The sequence below is a fragment of the Takifugu rubripes genome, chromosome 19 (assembly GCF_901000725.2).
Source record: "Takifugu rubripes chromosome 19, fTakRub1.2, whole genome shotgun sequence".
NCBI lineage: Eukaryota > Metazoa > Chordata > Actinopteri > Tetraodontiformes > Tetraodontidae > Takifugu > Takifugu rubripes.
Window position 1 is genome coordinate 14,589,498 of NC_042303.1, and position 21,613 is coordinate 14,611,110.

Here is a 21,613-nt window from a genome sequence, read left to right on the forward strand (position 1 = left end):
TGGATTATCTTGAGATGCAGAAGTCTCCGATCAATTTCTGTGTACTAATAAACACAGAGGACTCAGACATGGACTGTACAGAATGCAGTGAAATCACTGTGCAAAGGTTTGGTTAGATGGTTATCCGGTCAATATTTTACCCTGCCGTGTCCTCAGATAATACGCAGCCCCGGGGGGGAGGAGAGGGGGGAGGAGGGGCAGTTATTGCGGGTTTAGCATAGCTCTGTGGGAAGGGGGGTTAACGTGTCCCAATGGGAATATGTGATGGACGGAGGGGGAGAGAGAGAGAGTGAGAGACAATGAAAAGTGAAGCAACGCAGTTAAAGAGAGGGGGGAGGAAAGGAGCAGGGGATAGGCTGAAGTGTGGGCTCTGGTCACATGGGAGGGACCTCATGAATCTGTCAGCAAATCTGGATGTGATCTTTGCTTTGACTTGAGCTGCAAAACATATTCTGCTCAACCGTCTAGAGGAGGGCCAGAGCAGAGGAAGGAATAATGAAGGAAATGGCAGAATCTATGGAACTGGGCGTCTCTCAGCAGAGGGGAGCCACTGGAAGCAGACCCAGAGCTTGGCTCCAGAATGAGTGTGTGCGCGTGGGACTCGCTGAAACCCTCTGCACATATATCATGATGGTAGGAAACACTGACGCACTTACAAACACAGGCTTTTTTAAATGAGCCTCCAGAGTCTCTGGAGGCTTTTATTCAACTGTCTTTGACAGCAGGGGACAGAATCATCTGTCATTAATTATTAATGCGTTGATCTTGACCTCGTGGGCATGTGGCCCCTCCGTGGAGGCGCGCACGCATGCAGGCGTGCGGCTTTAAGGCCACATGGAAGGGGGTCGAGGATGGGGATTGGTGGGTTCAAGTGGCTGATCCAGGAAATGCAGCGCTGCCTGAGCAACAGTTGGACACATGGAGGGCTGCGCAGAAGTCACATGCTACGGCTCAGCTGTCACAATAAGGCCTATATATAGGACTGAAAGCATGAAAATACCGAGCACAGCATGTCAATAACACACACACACACACACACACACACACACACACACACACAGGGACATACTGTCATGAGATCTACTCTTCACTATAATGCACAACTGCTTAAAGAGGAATCACATGTTTCCTGTTTCCTGGTTATTTGGTGACCATGTTGAACCCTCTCTGATTCTTTGGGGAATACTCCAGGTCAGCTTCAGACTTGTCATACATCACTTCTAGTCACATTTCTGAATTCTTCGGTTATGCTGGATGCTATTTGAACTTTCTTTTCCTTTCTAATCTGCTATGTTGTCATTTATTGGAAGGATTGCCCTGTGTTGGGTGCCTTTTCCCTGTAGTTTGCTTATTTTAAATATTCTTTCCTTTTCTCGTTTGTCTTCTTTTTCCAGGCATTTGGGCTGGGGTCTGTGGCACAGGTAGTGACGGGGCAGGGGGCGTACGGCCAATACGTGAGCATCAACCTGGGCTTTGGTCTGGGCGTTGCTATGGGGATTCATGTTGGAGGCAAAGTCTCAGGTAGAACTAACGACCGTTGCACCACTAAGGAGTCTCCAAAAATCAGCTGATGGATGTTTGTGTCCCCTCAGGGGCTCACATGAACGCAGCAGTGACACTCACCATGTGCACATTTGGCCGCCTTGCGTGGAAGATGTTGCCCCTTTATGTTTTTGCACAGTTTTTGGGCTCTTTCCTCGCCGCGGGGACGATCTATGCTGTCTACTATGGTGAGACGTACTCTGTAAATCACTGCTGCGTTTCTGTTTCCTGTCCTTTCAACCGTGTTTCCATTTGTAGAAGCTATTTATGATTACTGTGGAGGGAACATGACCGTGACGGGCGTGAAGGCCACAGCTGGTATTTTTGCCACCTATCCTGCGCCATACCTCTCCTTGCTGGGGGGATTTATTGACCAGGTAGCTGTGAAACCCGGTCGACTCGAACTCTGACACAACCTGCACTTATTTGCCTCATTTGTTGGTGACATTTGTGCTGCCAGGTGTTTGGGACGGCCATGCTTCTGCTCTGCATCATGGCTCTGTCCGACCAGAAGAACAAACCGGCCCCAGCGGGCAGCGAACCCATTGCTGTGGGTCTCCTGGTGCTGCTCATTGGGATTTCTCTGGGCAGCAACAGCGGCTACGCCATCAACCCCACCAGGGATATCGCACCGAGGATCTTCACCGCCATTGCTGGCTGGGGGGTTGACGTTTTCAGGTATGTAGGAGGGACTTCCTGTTGCACTGATTTATTTTAAAGCCATTTCCTTCCATTCATATTGAGAGTTTGCTCACACTGGTCTGTCTGGATCTGCGCAGGTCTGGAAATGGGTGGTGGTGGGTGCCTATAACTGCTCCCTTCATCGGAGGATTATTGGGTGCAGGGCTTTACAAGATCATGGTGGAACTGCACCACCCAGGAACCTGCACGAGGAGAGAAGGGCCGGTGGAGGAGGAGAGCGCCCCTCTCGGGAACCAAGAAAACACCAGCAATAATGTTTGTGTGTGAGTCCCCCCCCAGGTTTACAGTGTGTCAAGGCTGCCTGAAATCAGGTGAAACATTCCATTATGCTGTTTACAGGGAACATAGGGACTTAAAAAAAAAACTGGGTCAAGGAATTATTTAAAAAAAAAAAAAATTCTAAGATCAGCTCCTCTTTCGTGTGCATATCCTCATTTGTGAGTGAAAATTACAGTATATTGCATTATAATGCAAGAAGGATTTTAAAAAAGCATGCACCGGCAACAGCAGCAGTTGGATCTTCCAAGAACAACTCACCGTTCCTGATTCTAACATTAAACATTCAGTAGGACAGTAGGACAAAAAAAAGGTCCTGAATCCAGCAAATTCTCATATCCAAAGAAACTCCCACAAAAGAGACCTAAAGAAGACAAGCTTTGTAGACTTTATTGATGTAGAAACATCAGAGCAGATGCCGTACATTCCCCGTGCTGGAAACAGAAGGATGGCTGCGACAGCGATACGCAGTGAGAGCGGCGGAGACGGATCCTGATATCTGACATTCTTTTATGATCCGACAGTCAACATGGCTGGGATTCAAAAAGCCGCCTGGCACTCTCAAATGACATGGTAGCGTTCCAGTGCATGTCTAAGCTTCTACTCAGTGTTGCTTTAGGGATTAGACACCACGAATTTCTTACATATTTCCTTTATCATTTTGCATAGATATTATTGTTGTAGAGCTGTTTAAAAGCAAAATACCCACAATGGTTGGTGTAAATACTCTGGAACCTTATGTCGAGCCCCCCCATGACCCTGGACTTATCTTGACATGCAGCATTCCAAGCTCAGTGTGCTTTTCTACACTACTGAGGTCCTGACTAACAGAGGCGAGCAAATCCCCCTCATCACCTTTTTGCTCCGGTGGCTTTTCCTGCACCACCTTTCGCAGCGCTCCCCACACTGCTTTGGGTCGACTGGTTCTTCTTCGCGACGGTTACCTTCGCTTTGCCCCTGAAGGCTTTTGTGGGGTCCAACTTGTTAAGATGAGCCTCGGCAGGAGCATCAGCCTCACAGGTGAACGTCAGCGGCTGGTACAGCGATGCCCACTGCTGCAGAGAGAACAGCAGGTGAGGGACTAGGATTCAAACACCGGAAATCTTCATACTCACAGACACTTTATTCGGGAACCCAGTTGAAAGATTCGGTGATAAACGTATCTATTAAAGCTAATACTGCCAAACTGCTAGATTTAGTGGGATAATAATGTTCTGTTGTGTTAATGTTTATGGTTTTATGTTTAACCTTTGAGTATAACGTGACTTCATTGGTGTGAAACTTTGAAAAAGAACCAGCTACATCATAATTAGACAGCTCTATTGTCAATGATGTTGAATTAAATGTTAGAAACTAACAAAACAAATCAAGATGTGCAGATTTTCCAAAAGTGTTTTTAATGTTAAACCACGAACATTGGGTAGATTTTCTTAAAATGGTGTGAAAGGGTTCCGCCGCATTGATGCATTTTTCAAAATTTTAAACCTGTTTGCAACATTTGCCAGATTTTTATATTTTGTGAATTTGTAATAAAAACATTGATTTGTATTGAAGAAGTGATGATGATGATAATAAACGTTGGTACCTTTGCCTGGGGGCTGGGGCCATATGGGGTGAAAGAGTACTGCCACTCAGGTAGACCCAGATGTGTGACCATCAGCCTGTAGTAGGACGTGAAGGACGTAGTCAGAAAATGCCAGCACAGCGAGCGGTCCAGGAACCAGATTTCGCTCTGCTGGGCAACAACTCCTAAAAAACGAACCAAATTTGGTCACGATTTTCCTCCCTGCTCTGAAACAACCATCAAGGACATTTGCGAACGTAACCAGGACACCTGGAGTGCAGTTTTTATAAACCAGGCACACTTTCCCGTTTCCACCACAGGAATCCAACTCAAAGATGCGGCTGCGGGAATCAAAATGGGGTTCTGCCGGAACCTGCGCCTTCTCTGTCAGACAGTACAAACAAATCCTGAATAAATATTTGGCAAATTTGTGTAACAAAGACAGATCTAAACAAAAATACTGAGGTTTTACCAGTCTGGGTATTGGTTTCCTCCCAGTCCAGGTCAACCAGTGAAGGTGCATTGGGTAGAGAATATAACGACACGGGCTGCAGCAGCGGGCACAGCATGGCCACACTGTTAATCTTCATGCATCCTAAGGGAATAAACTCATCTGGAAGATACAATTAGAATCATGTCATGGACATGAAAATCTACATATAATTAAGATCCACCAGGGCTCTGTGCACTCAAGTGCATCGTGTACTATTATTTTAACATTTGCTTTCACAGCATTTTTAAGGCATTTGCGTTAATTAATGAGGTGACCCACTGTCTAGTTTAATGCTCCAGGTTAGTGTAAACCCGTCGGTTGTCTGATAGAAGTCCCGCAGGTCCTCTGGTAAAATACAAGTGTTTTTCTATAAATAGAAAGAAAAAGAAACCCAGAATAGCACAGAGGTACAACGAGGCCAGGCTCTGCATCAATTCATGTGCGGATATTTCACCTGTTCCCATGAAAGCAGCCTCCTCTTTTCTGCAGGTTCTCGCTCTGCAAAGCGCACGTCAACCACACCAGGCATGTTCTCTGACAACCCAGGAGAAAACGAATGACTTTGACTGTCACCAGTGACGATTGGCTTGCTAAACGCGATACATACCGAGTATTCGGATGATACCGAGGGTCAGTCTCTCAGCAGTGCCTTTAATAGACAGGCCTTCTTTAGCTTCTTCCATTTGAGATGCCCAGGCAGCATCCTTGGCTGCTGTCGTCCACAGAACATAAACACCGGGCAGCAAGATCAGCTTTTTCCTCCTTGCAAACTTGACTGATATTTCAGCCAATAGAAATAAAGCTTTATTGCCGAGTAGCCAATTAGAGCGTTCGTTCTAAGAAAAAGGCGGGGCTATATCCCTTAGCAACCCTTCGCTCTTTGGGAGTGGTGGCGGTTGTTTTAACATGGCGGCAGCGGCAACTAAAAGTGGAAATTCGGTGATTTTTTGGAAAAGCAGTGGTATGTTTACTTGCACTAACTTAACTGGCAACACTGGCGATTTATGTAGCAGTCGTGTTTTTGGAAAAAAAACTTTCGTGTTACATATAGATGCGTAAAAGTTGTATAGGAGGAAGTGGAGTTCGGTATCTGACTCTAAGGCGACAACTTGTATTGAACATTGACAGTTTTATTTTAAAAGTAGATGGTAGAGTAACATTGTTGTAATTGGTTTTTCAAATCCTTGCGAACTTTTAATCCTAATATAGAGACCATTCGGATACCATGTTTTATTTATTATTATATCTGGGCAGCTGTTCACGTGTAATTATAATGGCATCGTTATAAATGAGGTGGAAACATAGCTAATTTTCTTTTATTACACACTTTTTGTGTTTTTGACTTTTCCCACAGAGTCAGATGAGGAGCAGCCTTTGGTTTTCATCCCTGGTGAGTGTCACTGGTAGGAAAGTCTTAAATACACTTTAACATTGCTTTAACTCTGCTTATGTCTGCTTCAGGGGTTGCAGGAGGGACAAAGGTCCCTTTAAACTCGGGGCGAGGAAGCGCCGGTACAGCCAGTAAAAGAGGGACCAGGCCACGCAGGTCAAATGGCAAGAAGGAGACACTAAAGAGACAGGACTACTCAGAAAGTGAGAGTTCTGGGGTTCATCATCCAGATAAAATGTCAGCTGCTATATCTATTGCCCACGACGCTGGGGCAACGAAGGTAAATGTTTCTTTTGATCAGCCATTTCTTCCCTCCATGCATGCAGCAGTGTTGAACAAGAAAGAGAACACATAGATCGGTATATACCGGACTGAGTTGTTGTGTATCGTCAACAACTGTTGTGCTATCTGTTTTCCAGGTATCCTCTGAGCCTAATAGAGCTAAAGGCATCGTTAGTTTGAAGGATCTCTGTCCAGACGACAAACGCCGGATTGCAAACCTCATTGAAGAATTAGCAAAGTAGCCCACATTTTTCTACTGAGCTCTACTGCAATGCTCACATGCTTTCTATCATTCTAAGTAAGCTTCTGTCTTAACACTTCTATTTTCGGCTTTCCAGAGTCAGCGAGGAGAAAGAAGTGTCAGTGCAGCGCCTGAAAGACGAGCATCAAAATTTTGAGCAAAAGATCCAACAGCTGGAGGAACAGAATGTGATGATCGCACAGGAGAGAGAGAGTATCCTTTGAAAATGGCCACAGATATGACGTGCAGCCACAGAGTTACCCTGGTGGTTTACTGTACGTAACAAATTAGGGAATCAGTGTGCTTTACTCCAATTGTTCTTTAGTAATCAGCATGACTAATTTATTAATTATCAATTTAATGACAGATGCTGTTTGGATGCTACTTAATCTAACAAATCTATAAAGACCTACCTGCGAACTGTGGCGCAGACAGCACACTGGTGTATTCTATAAGTTTTCATCAATATTATAGATGCTAACGTGGTATCATCAAGATGTATGAGACTTTTTTTTTTTTTTTAATTTGGGTGATTCTGCAGTTGAATATAGTGGTTTAAGAAAGAGAACGTTTTTTATTATTGGATGGAAAGGCTTTTGGAAGCTCTTTAAAATCATTTTAATCTTTAGCGTTCATTTTGCCCCAGGTACCGTTCTTCTTACACGCCAGCAGGGGGCACTATTGCCCCTAAAAAGACGTGGGAATTTAGACTAAGAGTCTAGAATTTAAAAAAAAACCTAATAGAACATTGAGTGTATGTATTTAAATGTATTGATGCCGGCTTGTGGTAGTTAAACCTCATCAGTGTTTTGTCCAAACTCTATTTCATATCGACAACCTTTAAATCCTCGACATGAAAAGGTGAATGGAGGGAAAAACGTCATCTGGATGTCCAGTGTTAATGCAGATGGTAAATGAAATGAGATAGGCTGTAACCATCTGCTTCTTAATCCCTTACATGTAGTAATTAAATTTTTTTGGTGTTTTTTTGCAGTCCTACATCCACCTTCTGCTCAGATAGCGTGGTTAACATGGCCAGCAGTCAATTCAGGTTAACGACACAGCAAAATATTAAGAATAATTGACTCTTGTGGTCAGTTGCATGGTTGGCAATTGTGGGGGTTGGGGGGGGGGGAATTCAAAAAGGCCCAACTCAATTAAAGGTACCTTGGCTTGGAGACCTGGCATTTACACCAAACTTCCAAACTCCATTAAAAAAAGGTATTTGAGAGGAGAAAGCGTTTGGAGCCAGGCACCTCAGGGGGGATAAGGCAGTCTTTTAAAGAGCGTGCAAGAGTCATGTAGGCTCTTCTCGGGTTCCAGCACTTTTCCGAAAGGTTAAGGAGACACCAAAGGCAAACACGCTGAATGAGAGTCTTGTCACGGCTAATTCCATTATGCCTCAGCTTATCTTATCTAACCAAGATTGGGGGATGTCAGGACTAAAGAATGCACAGCTATACTTCAGCCCCAAGCCAACGGGGATAAGACGGGTAGGGGGGGGGGTTCCCCTGGTATTTTGGACGTTTCGTCTGACATTTGGAGCAGAGTGGCACACACAACTGCATTTGTGTGCCACATGGGAAGGATGTCTTTGTAGTTTAAGCCATATTGGGGTTGGCAGAGGTAAAGTTGGCATCTCTGATAAGAACACAGCCACAGCAGGTGCAACGTGTATGAAAAGGGAACGAGTGAAACAAATTCCGATATCTATCTTTTCTCTCTCTCGCTCTCTTAGAAGGTAAAATATATGCGCTGATGACACCATAGATTTAGCTACACCCACCATGGGATTACTGCTCTGATATTGGGGTTAGAGTGGGAGTGACTTTATGCATCCTTAGTCTTGGAAAAGTTCGCTGCTGTTGATATTTAGATGTATTTTATTTTTGTTTGACTTGTGCTCATGATTATTTTCGCCGGTTCAGTGGCGCAGACGCTGTTACGTAAACTGTCTCCTCGGTTTATACTATACCCTGATATTCAAACACATCCGTCTCCACCCCGGCTCCACTCACACTGCTGCTCAGACTGTTTGGCACATTATTCTGAAGCAGGCTTTAAAATATTCCCTCCTCCTGTGCAAATTTGTTCCACCTTGAAGTGGATTTCATTACTTCATTTGAGCTCTCTCCTGACAGGGATGTGAATCATTCTGACAGGCCCTGTCTGAAGCCTCTTCAACCTAAGCCCTTGATTCGGAGTATTTTGGGAGCAAGAGGGAGGAGTAAGTCATTGTGGGCTCTGATGTAAACCAGGGGCTTGGCCCTCATTGGCTGATGTCCAGGGATGTGGATGAACCATGTGGGCAAAAAGGTGGAATCTTATCAGAGTCGCACCACTGGGCTCAGATTAGCTTGCGGTTGCTGTATTGACTGCATCAGCCTGTCAGCACATTAACGCTCATTAACTTCATTTGGGATGGAGCTTCGCATGTCCACAGATAAACAGGATGTGTGTATTTTTACCTGGGCTGTGTGTTTGAACACGTTTGCGAGGGCAGAGATAGTATTGCCGGTGAAAGGTGAGCGAGGCAGCATCCAGCCTTCCACACCGACCTGCTTCCCTGGACATCATCAGTGATGCAGCAGCACAGAGCGCGTCAGATGCTCCTTTCCTCCCATTTTCCTCTGTTTACGGGAGCCGCTGCCTTTCATCCGTCTAGCGTTCGGTCCCCAATTCAAACTCGTCCCCGCGTTTCATTTCCTCAGCCTGATTGAAGTCTTCTAACAACCAAAGTGTGTTCTTAGGGGTGCTCTGCCAGCTATTCCTTCAATAAAACTCCACATTGAACTTTGATTTTCTCTTTGAATGGGTTTTTAAAAAAAAAAAGAAAAAAAATAGCAGATGCTGAGAAACTCATCAGCTGGGAGAGAAGGAGCCTCCTCATCTAAAGATATGGCTGTGAGGAACTCTCAGGTCAGCCCGCGTAGGAGAGTGTGTCATTTCCTGTTCTATAGCATTTGCCATAGTGTCTAATACAGATTAGATGTTTTGGTGCACGTTTGTGCTCGTGTGTGAGCTCCAAAGACTAAAACGGTTCCAGTATTGAGCCTGTGTGTGCGTGTGTGTGTGTGTGTGTGTGTGTGTGTGTGCGTGCGTGTGTGCGTGTGTGTGTGCGTGCGTGTGTGTGTGTGTTCCCGTGCTCATTTTGTGGCATGTGCTGGTGTGGTTGTGGTGACGCCGCTGCCACCGTCATTAGCCGACTCCTGAGGCGCAGCAGTGTTCCCGCTCCAGATCGGCTCCCTCCCGTCTGCCAGCTCTTTGTCTGGCTCTTGGCCTCCCACGTCACCGCTCAGCTCCAAACATCTCGGTCGGCTCCAGATGGTATAACTTGTGTGCCACAACCACAACTTTGATATTTTTTTGGCCTCATCTCAGCCCCGTTTGCTTCTCTCACTTCCTCTCTGGTCCAGTAATTTCATTTTTTTTTTTTTTTAAATTTAAAATGTAACTTTTCTGATCAGAATGTGTTGGGTTTCTTAACTCCTGGTCTTCAGGCTTGCAGCACCAGTACAGAGAGTGTCAGGAGCTACTGGGGCTTTACCAGCAGTACCTTTCTCTGCAACAAGTGAAACTCAACCAGTCCATTGCACATCTGAGCCAGGACCCAGCTGTCAGCAAGGTAATGATGTACAGAGTGTGAGCTCATACAGTCCAGCTCTGTGTTCCATATTGCACAAGCAAGCCTGTTTTCCATCAGTCAGGCAAATTAAATATTTAGGGGAAACACATGCAAGCGTGTGCTATAGCACGGCCAAGTGCCGTAATAATTCATAACAAATGGCCGTAGAGACCTACTTCATTCACTGATTCGATATGACTACAATACCATTCTCAAGGTGACACTTAGAAGCAGAGACACCTCTCAGCGCTGCGTGTGTAAGAATGGATGACATGGCCAACCTTGTTGTCGCGCGCTAGCGCTGAATAATGTGTGTTTGCCTGCTCTCTGACCCTCGGCGAATTAGTCACATTCTCTTCTCCAGTCAGACACAAGATGGGCTTTCCCTCTTATGTTTAGCTCATATTGTTGCTGACCTTGGCCAACCTGTAGTTACACTCGCTTGACAGTCGTCCTCTAAATCTTCTGGCCACTATCTGGCTCCAACTTGGAAAATATGTATTGCATTTGTGCCGCCATAAAACAGACCCTGCCAGAAACGCTGTCCGGTGAAAGCAGCTTCATGTGCTCCGACTAGGTCCTGAGTAGAGAGGAAGCCATCAGCTCAACGTCTTCACACAGATCCAGCGGCTCGCCCCCCGATGGCTCCGACCATGGCTTCGCCGCCACTGGCCCCCAGGGGCCTCGCACACGAGAGAGATGTGGCTGCAACGAGGCAGCGTCTGGCCGTTGTGTCGCTGAGCTCAGTCCTGAAAACAGGCCGCGGAGGAGACGCACATGTGAGTCGAGGGGGCCACAGCCAGAGTCTGACCACAGCTGTCACCGATGTCGCTGTCGAGGCGGTTGTTACGAGGCTCAGCAGCTCAGGTGTGAGAAGGGACCAGGCAGAAAGAGCGGCCCGCATGAGGAGTTTGGCCATCACAGATGTGAAGGGTAAACTAGTTAACCATATTAGGCCCACTCCATCTTCCATCTTAAGTAAGCAGATTAAATGAGTGGCATTTAAAAAAAAAAACAGGCTCCATGATGGACACGGCGCCGGCTCAGAGGCCCAAGATGCGCTGATGATGCCTGTGCTGGGTCACAAGGACTGGGAGGAAAAGAGGCACCAACTGTTGCTGCAGAAGATGCAGCTGGAGGTGGAGAGAGAGAGGCTCCAGGTCCGGCTGGTGCAGCAGGAGGAGAGGCTCAACAGACAGAACCAGCAGCTACAGCAGTCCCGGCTCCATTCCCACAGGTGCTGTGGGGAAAAACAGGGATTTCTGCCTTCAAGTGGACAGTTTAGCAGGTAATGACCTCCCAACCTCTTTCTTTTCTCGTTAGGGATCAACAGGCTGATTTCAGCAGGTCATACTCTGATGGAGGTCCATGTATGGAAGCTTCCATTCAACAACAGCTGCCCACAAGGTACAGGAAGCTGGAAATGATCTTTAAAATGCTCAAATCAGATTGGAACTAATGTCTGGTCTTGTGTTTATTGGACCTATAATAATGCAGCTGCACTAAGGTCAAAAAGAACCGAAGATTAATGTTGCAGAAATCCAGCACAGCAATGAAAATGAATGAAAGTAACCCTTTTTCCTACACAAAGTTATCAATTGTGTGTATTCAGAAATAAAGCAGATGAACTCACGGTGCCTGCTGATGGAGAGAGCAACTTCCTGGAGAAACACTCCCAGCCAGAACCTGCTCTCACGGCCGACGGTACGTTCGATAAAACCAACCTGTAACGCAAAGATCAAGAGGAAACTGGCAAATATCGTTGATGTGCATGCTAGTAAATCTCGCCTGTATTCTAACTAAAGCCTGCTTCACTGTTGAAATATACTATTCTTTATTTGTTCCTCAGAAGAAGCACTGAGGCGATCCAGAAAGGAAATGGGCCCCTCTTCTGTTAAGCCCTCTCTAAACTCGAGTAAGGCCACCCCAGTTTCTCTGATTCAGGATCCTCCTCAGGCCAGGTAGCCATTTACTCCTCTCTTTAAAGTGCTTCATATTATCAGGTGTGATGCAGTTCTCTCACTCAAATGTGTGCCACTTTAAACCAGCGAACTAAACGTTTAAAACAAATCTAACATCGTGCCTTCCCATCGCAGGACCACAAATCCATAAACAAGTGCAAACTTTGACTTTCTTGTCGGTTCTCAGGCGCCGCGACTTTGATGCCAATTGACGGCTTTTCTTAGCCTAGCTAAATTTGGTGGGTGTTAGAGGCTAAATGAAGCTTTTGGGCGGACTTGCAAATGCTGGGGCCGGCCTGTCAGGAGACACGCTGTGTTCCATTAGTGGGCCTAGCAGGGACCCAGCAGCAGGTGTGATTGAACAGACTTGTGGGCCCCAACGCAGCTCCCTTCTCTATCTGCCCCACTAATGAGACAAAGAAAGCAGCCGTGAATAAGAATATTCGGAGTTTGGGCATCACTTCAAAGGGAGCCAACTTGGAACAGGGTGTCGGGTTTTGAGGACGGATGAATCATTGAAGGTTGGAGCCGCGTGAGGTGATCCGGTCCATTTGTCTCTGTGTGCTGATCTTTCAGCTGTAAATTGGTAGTACAGTGTGTACACAATCGTGTTGTTCCTGCCAGTGGCGTCCTAAAATACCGGCTGAGTCCGGCTGGAGTTGAAGAAAATTCCTTGAGGAGTTTATCCTTTGCTTTCATTTGGAATTCCCCCTTGACCCTCCTCTTATGACCACGTCATCGTAACCCCCTCAATCTTCATGTGCAAATTGCACGCCGAAGCCGGGGTTAACATCGGACAACCTTCTTAATCCTTCCTCGGATCCTGCTCTAGTTGGTAATGAGACCCCCCCCCCCCCATCTTAGCCAGACTGTCCCCACTTGCTATCGATTGGTCTGGAAATTGACAAGCAGCATATACGCAGTGGCCATTATAGTGTTTTATCTTGATGTTTGGACTACAAATGTACGTTAACCAGATACGCAGCCAAACTGTAAAGATGGGGGGTAGGGTGGGGGGGGGGGGGGGGGGGGGGGGGTTACTGGTGCGTAAAAACATGCCACAGTTCTGGACACACCTTAAGTTCTTTGTTCCACTTGAGCTACCTCACGCTCTTCCTACCCCCCATTATCATTCACCCCAAATTCCTGCCCAAATTGTACCCACCCCGCCCCCCCCCCCCCCCTCTTCCCATGTTATAGATTGTGACCGGCCGTGAGCCATGCATTATTCATTACCGACCCGTCGTTTGTTGATGGATGGCTGTTTGAGAGCCCTGTCCGTTAAATAAATCAACAAATAAAAATGCAAATTCTCACATTTCGAGAGGAGGCGAGCCAAAGCCCCCCCCCCCACCCCCCACCTTCTTTTCTACCCACAAAGCTGTTCTCACTTCCAGCCAGATGCAGCTGCCGTTGTGGGGGCCTCCTGTCAGTTTTCCATACATTTGTACGGCCTGTGTGAATATGATGTTCGTTAGGACCGTCTCTTCCTTTTGCTGACCCTTATCCACTTGGCCTGGCTCGTACTCTGGATGTTCCTCCAGTGCCTCACCTGTGGACCAACCCCCCCCCACACACACACACCCCAACACTCTCACACACACACACACACACACCATAGTGGTAAAGAGAGGCCTTACCTGCAAATCAATGCAGCTTTAAACAAGCAGAGAATGATGTTAGAGCAGCGGCGGAGCGTGTTCTAAAGTGTTCATGCTCTGTATGTGGAATGGCCGTCGTCGACCCGTGTACACGCTGAATAATTTATCAAGGCAGCCAGACTGAGGGATTGAATCTCTATTATCTTAATCTGCCCTGTTTTGGCTTTATTTATTCCGCTACACATTCCCTCATTTCTATTCCAGAAAGCATGCGCGTCTCCCGTTCTGGGTTTCTCTCACACCTGCAAGCAACTTTGTTCTTGTCGCACCACCCTCGCGGGTTTGGGTTCAGTAGACACTCGCTGAAGACGGAGTTTGTGAAGACGTCGATGTCGCCAACAATCCTCAAAGAGATCTTTTTTTCAATTCAATTCCAGGATGGAGGTTTCTGTGGTGGAGTTATTGGACATCATGTCTCCCATTACTGCACCCAAACCCACACCGGGACCACCAAGACCGTCACGCCAGCCTGTGTCGAAGATCCCGAGACCAGGGGACAGAGCCGTCCTCACCCCCACGCGCTCCCATCATTGGCCGGACCAGGAAGAAAGCCAAATCCTGGAGGATATATTCTTCATTTGCTGACAAAGAATCCCACCATCCTCACTATTGCTACTTTCCGCCTGAATGTTCATTAAACCTGTTGTTATGTGGTTTTAACACTAATAAATTCACAACACGCGCTTGATTCTAGACTGTGCTTTATTATTGGGCTAAGCAGAGACGCATCATTCATTCAAAATTACAAAAAAGAGTTCTGGGGGACCAGAGCGTGGTGCAGAAACGGGGGGCGGGGCCTAAAGCGCGCTGCCCAATCAGAAGCTGAGCTCATTAGGAACCTGGCAAAGCTTAGTATGCAACATTCATCTCCCCGTCCTCCACATGTGCTGAAATTGGGAAAGAGATTTCCAGAATACTTTGAAAAATCATGAGAAACGTCATGGGATTCTAGCAACACTACTTTTTTTTTTTTTTAAGAAAAACAAAGAAAAGACTAACTTTTGATGAGATAGTGCAGTTTTCATTGAACTTTGCCGTTGATGCGACACATTTGAACAAGATCGGAGCTCTGTCAGCAAGAAAGGGCGAGTGTTTGGGTGGTGGACACGTCCCACAGCGGCTGACTCGGTACAAATTAGCAGCAACTTATGTACCTAAAGGCAAATCCTCTGCTGTGATGGTGTAATCTGAGCCGTTACAAATGTTGGCCTTTGCCTTTTTGAAATTTAGCTGCGAAAGCTCAAAAAAAAAATGCGGGAGGGGAAAAAAACATCAGTTTTCCTCGGAAACATCGAGGAGGATGTGTAGAAATATTCATAAGGCTTTTGTATTACTGCAGTTTCTGAAGAGTTGTGTAAAATCGCTCTCTGGAGGTGTCAAATCTGTGGTTTTTTTGTCTTTGTTTTGCTAAAGTGGTAACAGGAAGTAGCACTTCAAACAGAGCGGCGGCGACCGTAGAGCTCGGACCTTGAGTCAAACGGCACAAATAAATAAATACACAGACATAAATGAATAAATAAGCGTTTAAAATCTGTCTTTGACATCACTTGGACACGACGGGAGCTTCTGTATTTTTGTTTTTCTTTTTTTTTTCTTTGCTCCACGGTCACCAGAAGTTCTGAAGGCATGGTCCTGCAGCCAGGAGCGGCGGTCCGTGGACCACGACCACGGCCCACGCGTGTCATATAAAACTATTTGGTCACGTATCAACTCATAGAAAAATAATGCCATGAAAGCATGCATATCATCTCAAACATGACTTATAAATAAATATCTAAACAAAGATAATGAACAGAAACTTTTTTTTAAATTTAATAAAATAGGTCAATGTGTGTCTAAGCTGTGAGGTCAATGCTCTCCCTGACTGTATTCTGAATAAATGCCTTGGTCAGGTCCTACAGGTTGTACTGTATCCTAGCAACTGTTTTTTTTTTGTTTTTTTTTAAAACCTGGTTTTATTGAGCATTATCATGTTTTCATTCATATATATTTTTAAAAGTATTTAAAGTACTTTTTCCAGTCCTCGTAGATAGAAGTAAAAGTCCTATAAAATATGCAAACCTATGTACAGAAGAAAAACAGAGCAAAAAAGGAAATCATTTACAGTATATTCAGTTTATGTATATATTTATATATTTATATATATATTTATAGTCAAACTTCTGCTCTGTTTTTTTGAACCGTGACGCTTTGTTCCACCTCTCGCCTATAAACTTGCAGGTTGAGGATGAGGAGGAGGCGTTCCTTCCTGTCTCCCTCCGCTGCCTGTCAACTGTCACCTGTCACGGAGGTGAGGGGGGGGGGGGTTGTTGTGTGGCCCCCACAAATAAGGGCAACCCCGGGATGTGCGGCGCCCTCGCCGGATACCAAAGTAAATGTTAAATTATTCAATCTGCTAAAAAGGTTAGACACAGAGACTGAGGGGGGGGCGGCATAATGAGCGGTTTATGGTGGCGCCACCCAACAGAAAGCATCGTCTTCCAAAGTGTCATAAAGCCTTATAAATATTCAGACGTATAAATATTCATTCCTCCGGCTGGATGCGTTGGATCCAATAAATCCGAATCCGCTGACCTTTTGCAGGTGTGATGTAGGCGCTCCTGCCATTTATGTCGACTATTACGGGAAACTGTACGTTAAAGCAACGCCGAACCAGCCCGGGCTACACAGCGGTTGAGATGGGTAAATGGCTTTTTATACTTATTGCTTTATTTTACAGTTTCATTTTGCTTTTATGTTGATACTTTCGAGCAGGTACCATAAGGCAATATAACATCTTTTCAAAGATATGCTCCGTGTCAAGTATTAAAAGAAGGCGTCCATACATGAAAGTACATTAAGCCTCTTTTCTGATCGGATCAATCGGAACCCTGAACTTGGACGGGTTTGTTCGTTCATCTTCCGCTCACAACAAGCGGGACAAAGTCCCCTCGGAGTCGTTAGCAGGGCCGCTAACAGGGCCGCTAACAGGTTTCCTACTGCCCAGATTCCCTACATGCCCCCCCCCCTTTAAACTCGATGACGGACGGATGGGAAGGTTTTGCTCTTTTGAACATGCACTGAAGCTCTCTGATGATATGGATCTGGCCATAGTGTTGACATCATTGCAGTTATTAGCATCAATATGATAATCATCTCTTCTTTTTGCTGTAACTAGCGTCTGCTTTCCGAGAGCACAGTGCTTGATGGCAGATCCTGCGAGCGACAAGGCACACCTCCGCACGCTACATGCACGTTACTGAATGCAAAGAAACCCCAAAAAACAAAGGGCAAGGGTCAAGAGACAGTTTGGTTCAAGTTTCAAAGAGAAGTTTGTGTGTGTGTGTGTGTGTGTGTGTGTGTGTGTGTGTGTGTGTGTGTGTGTGTGTGTGAGCTCAGAGATATGTCTGGAACAGAGTTGAAGATAATTGTCCTTTTCCCCATCAAGCCTGCTACTGAGATGTGGCTTTTTGCATGTTCGGGTCGTTATTTACACCGTGTGTGTGTGTGTGTGTGTGTGTGTGTGTGTGTGTGTGTGTGTGTGTGTTTACGCCGCCTTGCGCGTGCAGCCAATCAGAGATCGGGAATGCCTGCGGTTTCGGGAGCTGCCAGATGTGCGATTCTTCCCAAGCAGAGCGATGTTTGGAACTCCGACTAAACTCTACAAAAGGATTACAGCTCAACGCAGTCAGTAGCCGCCCTATATACAGACACACATATATAAAATATGTGCATATAAATACATATATTTGTTTTGGTGATTAATATCTATTAATCCATATATACTGTATATATGAATACATTTGCTTGAATGCTTGTTATACATACGCCTGTACTGCAAATATAAACAGAATCATATATTTCAAAGGTCTTTCGGATGTTTTCTATGAGGTTAGGATGTCGAGATAAAAAAGATAAGGCTGTGATACGGAGCAGCCCATTCCATGCACTCGCCATCCCGCCAAAGACAAACCCAAGAGAGGAAAACAAAAATAAATTTTAAGTAATTGTAAACTAACCAAGTGAGAGACCCCATCTGGTCTTCTGAAATAGTCTTTCCTGTATTTAAAAAGCATATCAGCAATATATATGTATATATATATACTGTATATATATACATGTGTTGTATATATATTGGAAATGTAGACTTCCTTTAGGTGCAGCCAGGTAACACTGGCTGACAGAGATGCAATGGTTCGAGTATAGAGCTACGAGTCCTCAGCGATAAAAACGTTTGGTCACTTGGTCCCTAAAACAACTAAGGAATGACAGATAAGACTTCCTGGACACCGTTGCTATGGCTCTTCTTGGCAACGGTGTTTCCTGGAATCAGACAGGCACTCCGAGCTAAAGATGGCAATCCCAAATTGACGCCAAACCGTGTCCTGAAAACGTCCGGTCCTTTTTCTCCCCCCCCCCCCCCCCCCCCCGTTTCAAGTCTTAAAAATCAGTCTTCAAAAGGTCAGTTGCCCCCCCGACCTCGAACCGTCCTTGGGGAATGATCTCCTACGGCAGTCTTGAAAAAGTTTCGCTGTTTGCTGGATATTTTTTCTCTTTTTTTTTTTGTTTGTATTTCCTCGCAGTCGGTCGGATATCGTTTGTTTTCCTCTTTCCTCGCTGTTCAAGTACAAGTTTTTCTTTTTGTTTTTTACTGGTCCAGAAATGCTAGCTGTGTGTGTGTGTGTGCAGTGGGGGGAAGAAAGGTTCCCGGGGCTAACCAGTTTTTTACAAATTCTCTCTGAGTTCCAAAAGTACATCCAGGGGAGGCGTCCTCGATTCGGTGGAATCGCCGCTCCCTCGCACTCTTCTGGGTGTCTGAAGCAGCCTCGGTGGTCCAGATGTTGCGTTAGCGCTCAGCCGCGGGTAGAAAGAAGTCAACTTATGATTCAGCTCAACAAAACCTGGAAAAGAGCAGAGCGGCACGAGTCACGTGAAGGTTCCACCTTCAGATGTTGTTGATATTAACTATGGCGGGGACACACGGGGCAAACATGAGCCACGTTTCTGGCATAGCTTCAAAATATCAATAATTACATAGAAATGCCCAAAGTTGTTACAGTGTTTTCTTATTTTCCACACAGCCTAGTTAGCATTTTTCAGACTAGTCTTTAATTTGAGGTGTGTGTTGTCGTGACGCCACTCACACAATTATCACGATGTTTTGGTTGTTTTCCTGCATTTATTATGTCTAATCCATATTAATTTGGCTTTTATTTGTGCTTTTTTATGTGTCATGTGGTAACGACAGGGACTTTAACCAGGACATATGAGGCGCTAAAGGTCGAGCCTGTGAGTTTTAGCCTCATCTAATGGTGTGGAGAGAAATAGTTTGAATTGATTTCTGTCTAAACTCCTGAGAATCTACGACGGCTGCGGGAATAAAACCAAACGCATTTATTCCAAGATTAACTCCACTAATATTTCCTCTGTGGGGGGTTGTTTTTTAATGGAGGAAATTACACGGAAATGCAAAATTTTCGCACCAGTTTTGCCGACAAACATTAAAGTGCAAGCAGGAGACTGTTTGTCCCTCCAGGGCTGCTGTAGAAACACGTCACATCGAGCACGAACAACAGGGCGTCATCAGCGTAATGAATCTCTCTTTGCTGCTGCAGGTTTGTTCAAATCGGTCAGTAAATTAACTGTCGACCAACAAAGAGCTGCTCTCTTTAGTCACATGTAGACAATGTTTTGGTATATCGACACGTTGACACCAGATGGCGCCGCTCCTCCTGCCTCGGGACACGGTCCGGTACGGTTCAGGTAGTCGGTGAGCTGGCCTCCAATGAAGTCACCGCCACCCTAAACTCCATCATGCGCAGGAGGGGAGGAGACTAAAGAGGAGCGGCACAACTGCCCGCCCGAGGGGTAATAAATGCTTCTCCCGTGGAAGCAATTCCGTCCGAGCACGACGCGCGGAATCGTTTGCCAATTATCTTTTACCTGCAGGGTAGCAGAGAGGGTCAAAGGGAGGAAGGGGCACGTGAGCGAGCGGAGAGCTGGGTGCATCTTTGCAGCGCTGATCACGACAAAGGCTTTATTTTTATTCGTGTCAGTCGGGATCCTACGGGAGGATATCCTGGAAATGCAGAGTAGCACTAACCCAAGAGGTCTGAGACCCCTCGGCTCTTTTCTCAGCATCTTTTCTCAAAGTTACTGGGTGAATTGCTCTGCGTCAACGCATTCTTGCCCCACCTGTCTCTCCTGCTGTGCGACGGCTGCCCCAGCTGCCGGAGTGGCGGCGGCCGGCCGGGGCTAGTAGGGGCGGTTGGCGTCCTTCGGCCTCTTCAGCTGCACTTTGAGTCTCTTCATGCCGATCTGGAAGCCGTTCATTGATTGGATGGCAGCCTGGGCGCTGCCCGGGTTGTCGAAGCTCACAAAGCCTGTAGGGGGGAGGACAGGAGGCATGCCGTTAGAGGAGAGCGGGGATCATTCAGGAAGAATGGATAATGAAGATCACCTCGGTGTGGTGGAGAGGTGCGATTAGCATACTTATAACGCTGCCATTAACAGCCACACGGATACGACACGGGTGGCAATTAGCAACAATAAGGCAACTGTAACACAACGCCCATAAACAGGAAATAGACAACTTCTGCTTCCCCAACTTATTAACAAAGAAAATATACAAAACAAAGTGTAACATCCCCAGAAAAATGACACCATCTGCTTTTAAATTGCTTCCATGTTAGCTTCCCCGTCCCCGCGCTCTTCCGGCTGCCAGCAGGCAGCGTTCCTCATGAAAAATGAAGGCTCAATTTAGAGGAGCGAGGTAGCGCGTCAGTCAAAGCGAAACGGGGAGACGCGTTGTTTTTCTGGGATGCCATCCATCAGGTAGCTGTGGAACAATTGGAATAACTGGAAACTGCCCACCGAGGGGAAGAAAGACGAGGAACGTCTGGCCTGAGTTGGACTTTGTTTTAATAACCACAAATAACATGAACATTTTCATGGAAATACAGATTCAAAATCACAACTTTGTTGTTCTTAATAGCAACCAGGAGCTTCGGGGTGATAATATCTGATTGTCTCTGTTGCGGTGGGGGGGAGAGGGGGGAGGACTGCAGTAGAGAAGGTGATTAGTTAGAAAAAAAAGAGAAGAAATAACCAATATTCTTTCGGTTTGGTCATTTTTACCCACCAAAGCATTTACTTTGGTTTGTCGCTCGATCCACAAACACTTTGGAGGAGATGACATTACCGAAAGGCAGGAACATCTGCATCAGCTCTCCATCCCCAAACTCCTGAGGGAGGTGGTAGATGAACAGGTTGCAGCCCTCTGGTCCTGCACAGAGACAGACAGACGGACAGACGGAGGAGGGAAAGAGAGGACGGGGAGAGAGAAGAAGGGGTTGAGCAGTGCAGGGAAGGATTCAGCGCACGTTAACGCGCCGCAATGTTCTGCAATCTGCCATTTCTGCTTCTGCAGGGGACGAAAGTTGTTCACATTTGTTCATCTCAATGTGTGAAATCTCTCCAGAATGTACACAAACATCGCCTATTCATATCGCTCTCATTCAGTTCCCATGAATAAATCCAAGCAAAGAGCGTTTTATCTCCCCACGGCATCGCTGGTTGAAGGTAAATCTGACAGCCGCAGAGGTAAACGAAGCTTCACGCCATCATTCATCATTTCAGACACCCCTCAGTTGAAACTACTCCTGATGCTTCAACAGCAGCAGCACCCCCCCCTCCCCCCCCGGGGCGCCAGAGCTGCGGGAGGACGCCACAAGGGGGCAGTAAAGCTCCGCTCACTGGTGTGCTGGAGAACATCAAGTTGATGAAACAAGGATGGTGATGATGGCCGATTTAGTTCTCTGACAGCCAGCAAATCACATCCAGACACCCCGAAACCTTGGCTCAACTCGCTTCAGTGTGGACTAAATACAAATAAATA

At 46.2% G+C, this 21,613-nt stretch overlaps 4 protein-coding genes across 10 annotated transcripts in view; 2 read left to right on the forward strand and 2 right to left on the reverse strand.

Annotated features, from left to right (window-relative positions):
* Positions 1-339: 339 nt before the first annotated feature.
* On the forward strand, positions 340-4,134 carry aqp7 (aquaporin 7). Its single transcript, XM_003973563.3, has 6 exons — positions 340-633; positions 1,395-1,521; positions 1,593-1,730; positions 1,801-1,919; positions 2,003-2,220; positions 2,322-4,134. The coding sequence occupies exons 1-6, from the start codon at positions 496-498 to the stop codon at positions 2,509-2,511; spliced, it is 930 nt and encodes a 309-aa protein (XP_003973612.2). The 5' UTR covers positions 340-495; the 3' UTR covers positions 2,512-4,134.
* Positions 2,890-5,352, reverse strand: tpgs2 (tubulin polyglutamylase complex subunit 2). The gene is made up of 7 exons (XM_003973594.3): positions 5,185-5,352; positions 5,032-5,111; positions 4,857-4,944; positions 4,557-4,697; positions 4,355-4,468; positions 4,106-4,269; positions 2,890-3,575 (listed from the first exon to the last, which is right to left on the reverse strand). Exons 1-7 carry the CDS (start codon positions 5,258-5,260, stop codon positions 3,372-3,374), a joined length of 867 nt encoding a protein of 288 aa, XP_003973643.2. The 5' UTR covers positions 5,261-5,352; the 3' UTR covers positions 2,890-3,371.
* Positions 3,454-15,402, forward strand: kiaa1328 (KIAA1328 ortholog). Of its 4 annotated transcripts, none has more exons than XM_029826299.1 (12): positions 3,454-3,593; positions 5,932-5,967; positions 6,039-6,247; positions 6,387-6,487; positions 6,588-6,703; positions 9,991-10,115; positions 10,693-11,048; positions 11,134-11,352; positions 11,439-11,522; positions 11,728-11,819; positions 11,965-12,076; positions 14,115-15,402. In XM_029826299.1, exons 1-12 carry the CDS (start codon positions 3,566-3,568, stop codon positions 14,320-14,322), a joined length of 1,686 nt encoding a protein of 561 aa, XP_029682159.1. In that variant the 5' UTR covers positions 3,454-3,565; the 3' UTR covers positions 14,323-15,402. The 4 variants fall into 4 exon arrangements, with proteins under 4 accessions (XP_029682159.1, XP_011612512.2, XP_011612513.2 ...); XM_011614210.2 differs by lacking the exon at positions 3,454-3,593 and adding an exon at positions 5,421-5,538; XM_011614211.2 differs by lacking the exons at positions 3,454-3,593; positions 11,439-11,522 and adding an exon at positions 5,421-5,538 and having other exon boundaries at positions 11,134-11,403.
* Positions 15,403-18,360: 2,958 nt separating this feature from the next.
* Positions 18,361-21,613, reverse strand: part of celf4 (CUGBP, Elav-like family member 4) — a 54,301-nt gene continuing 51,048 nt past the window's right edge. For 2 of the 4 annotated variants that reach the window (XM_029826302.1, XM_029826301.1), the window contains exons 12-14: positions 20,858-21,001; positions 19,912-20,099; positions 18,361-18,617 (exon numbers count right to left, since the gene is read on the reverse strand). In XM_029826302.1, coding sequence (XP_029682162.1) covers positions 19,972-20,099; positions 20,858-21,001 — 272 coding nt within the window. In that variant the 3' untranslated portion in view covers positions 18,361-18,617; positions 19,912-19,971. Of the gene's footprint in view, positions 18,618-19,911; positions 20,100-20,600; positions 20,778-20,857; positions 21,002-21,613 lie in introns of those variants that run through there. The other 2 variants (XM_029826304.1, XM_029826303.1) reach the window with 2 other exon arrangements.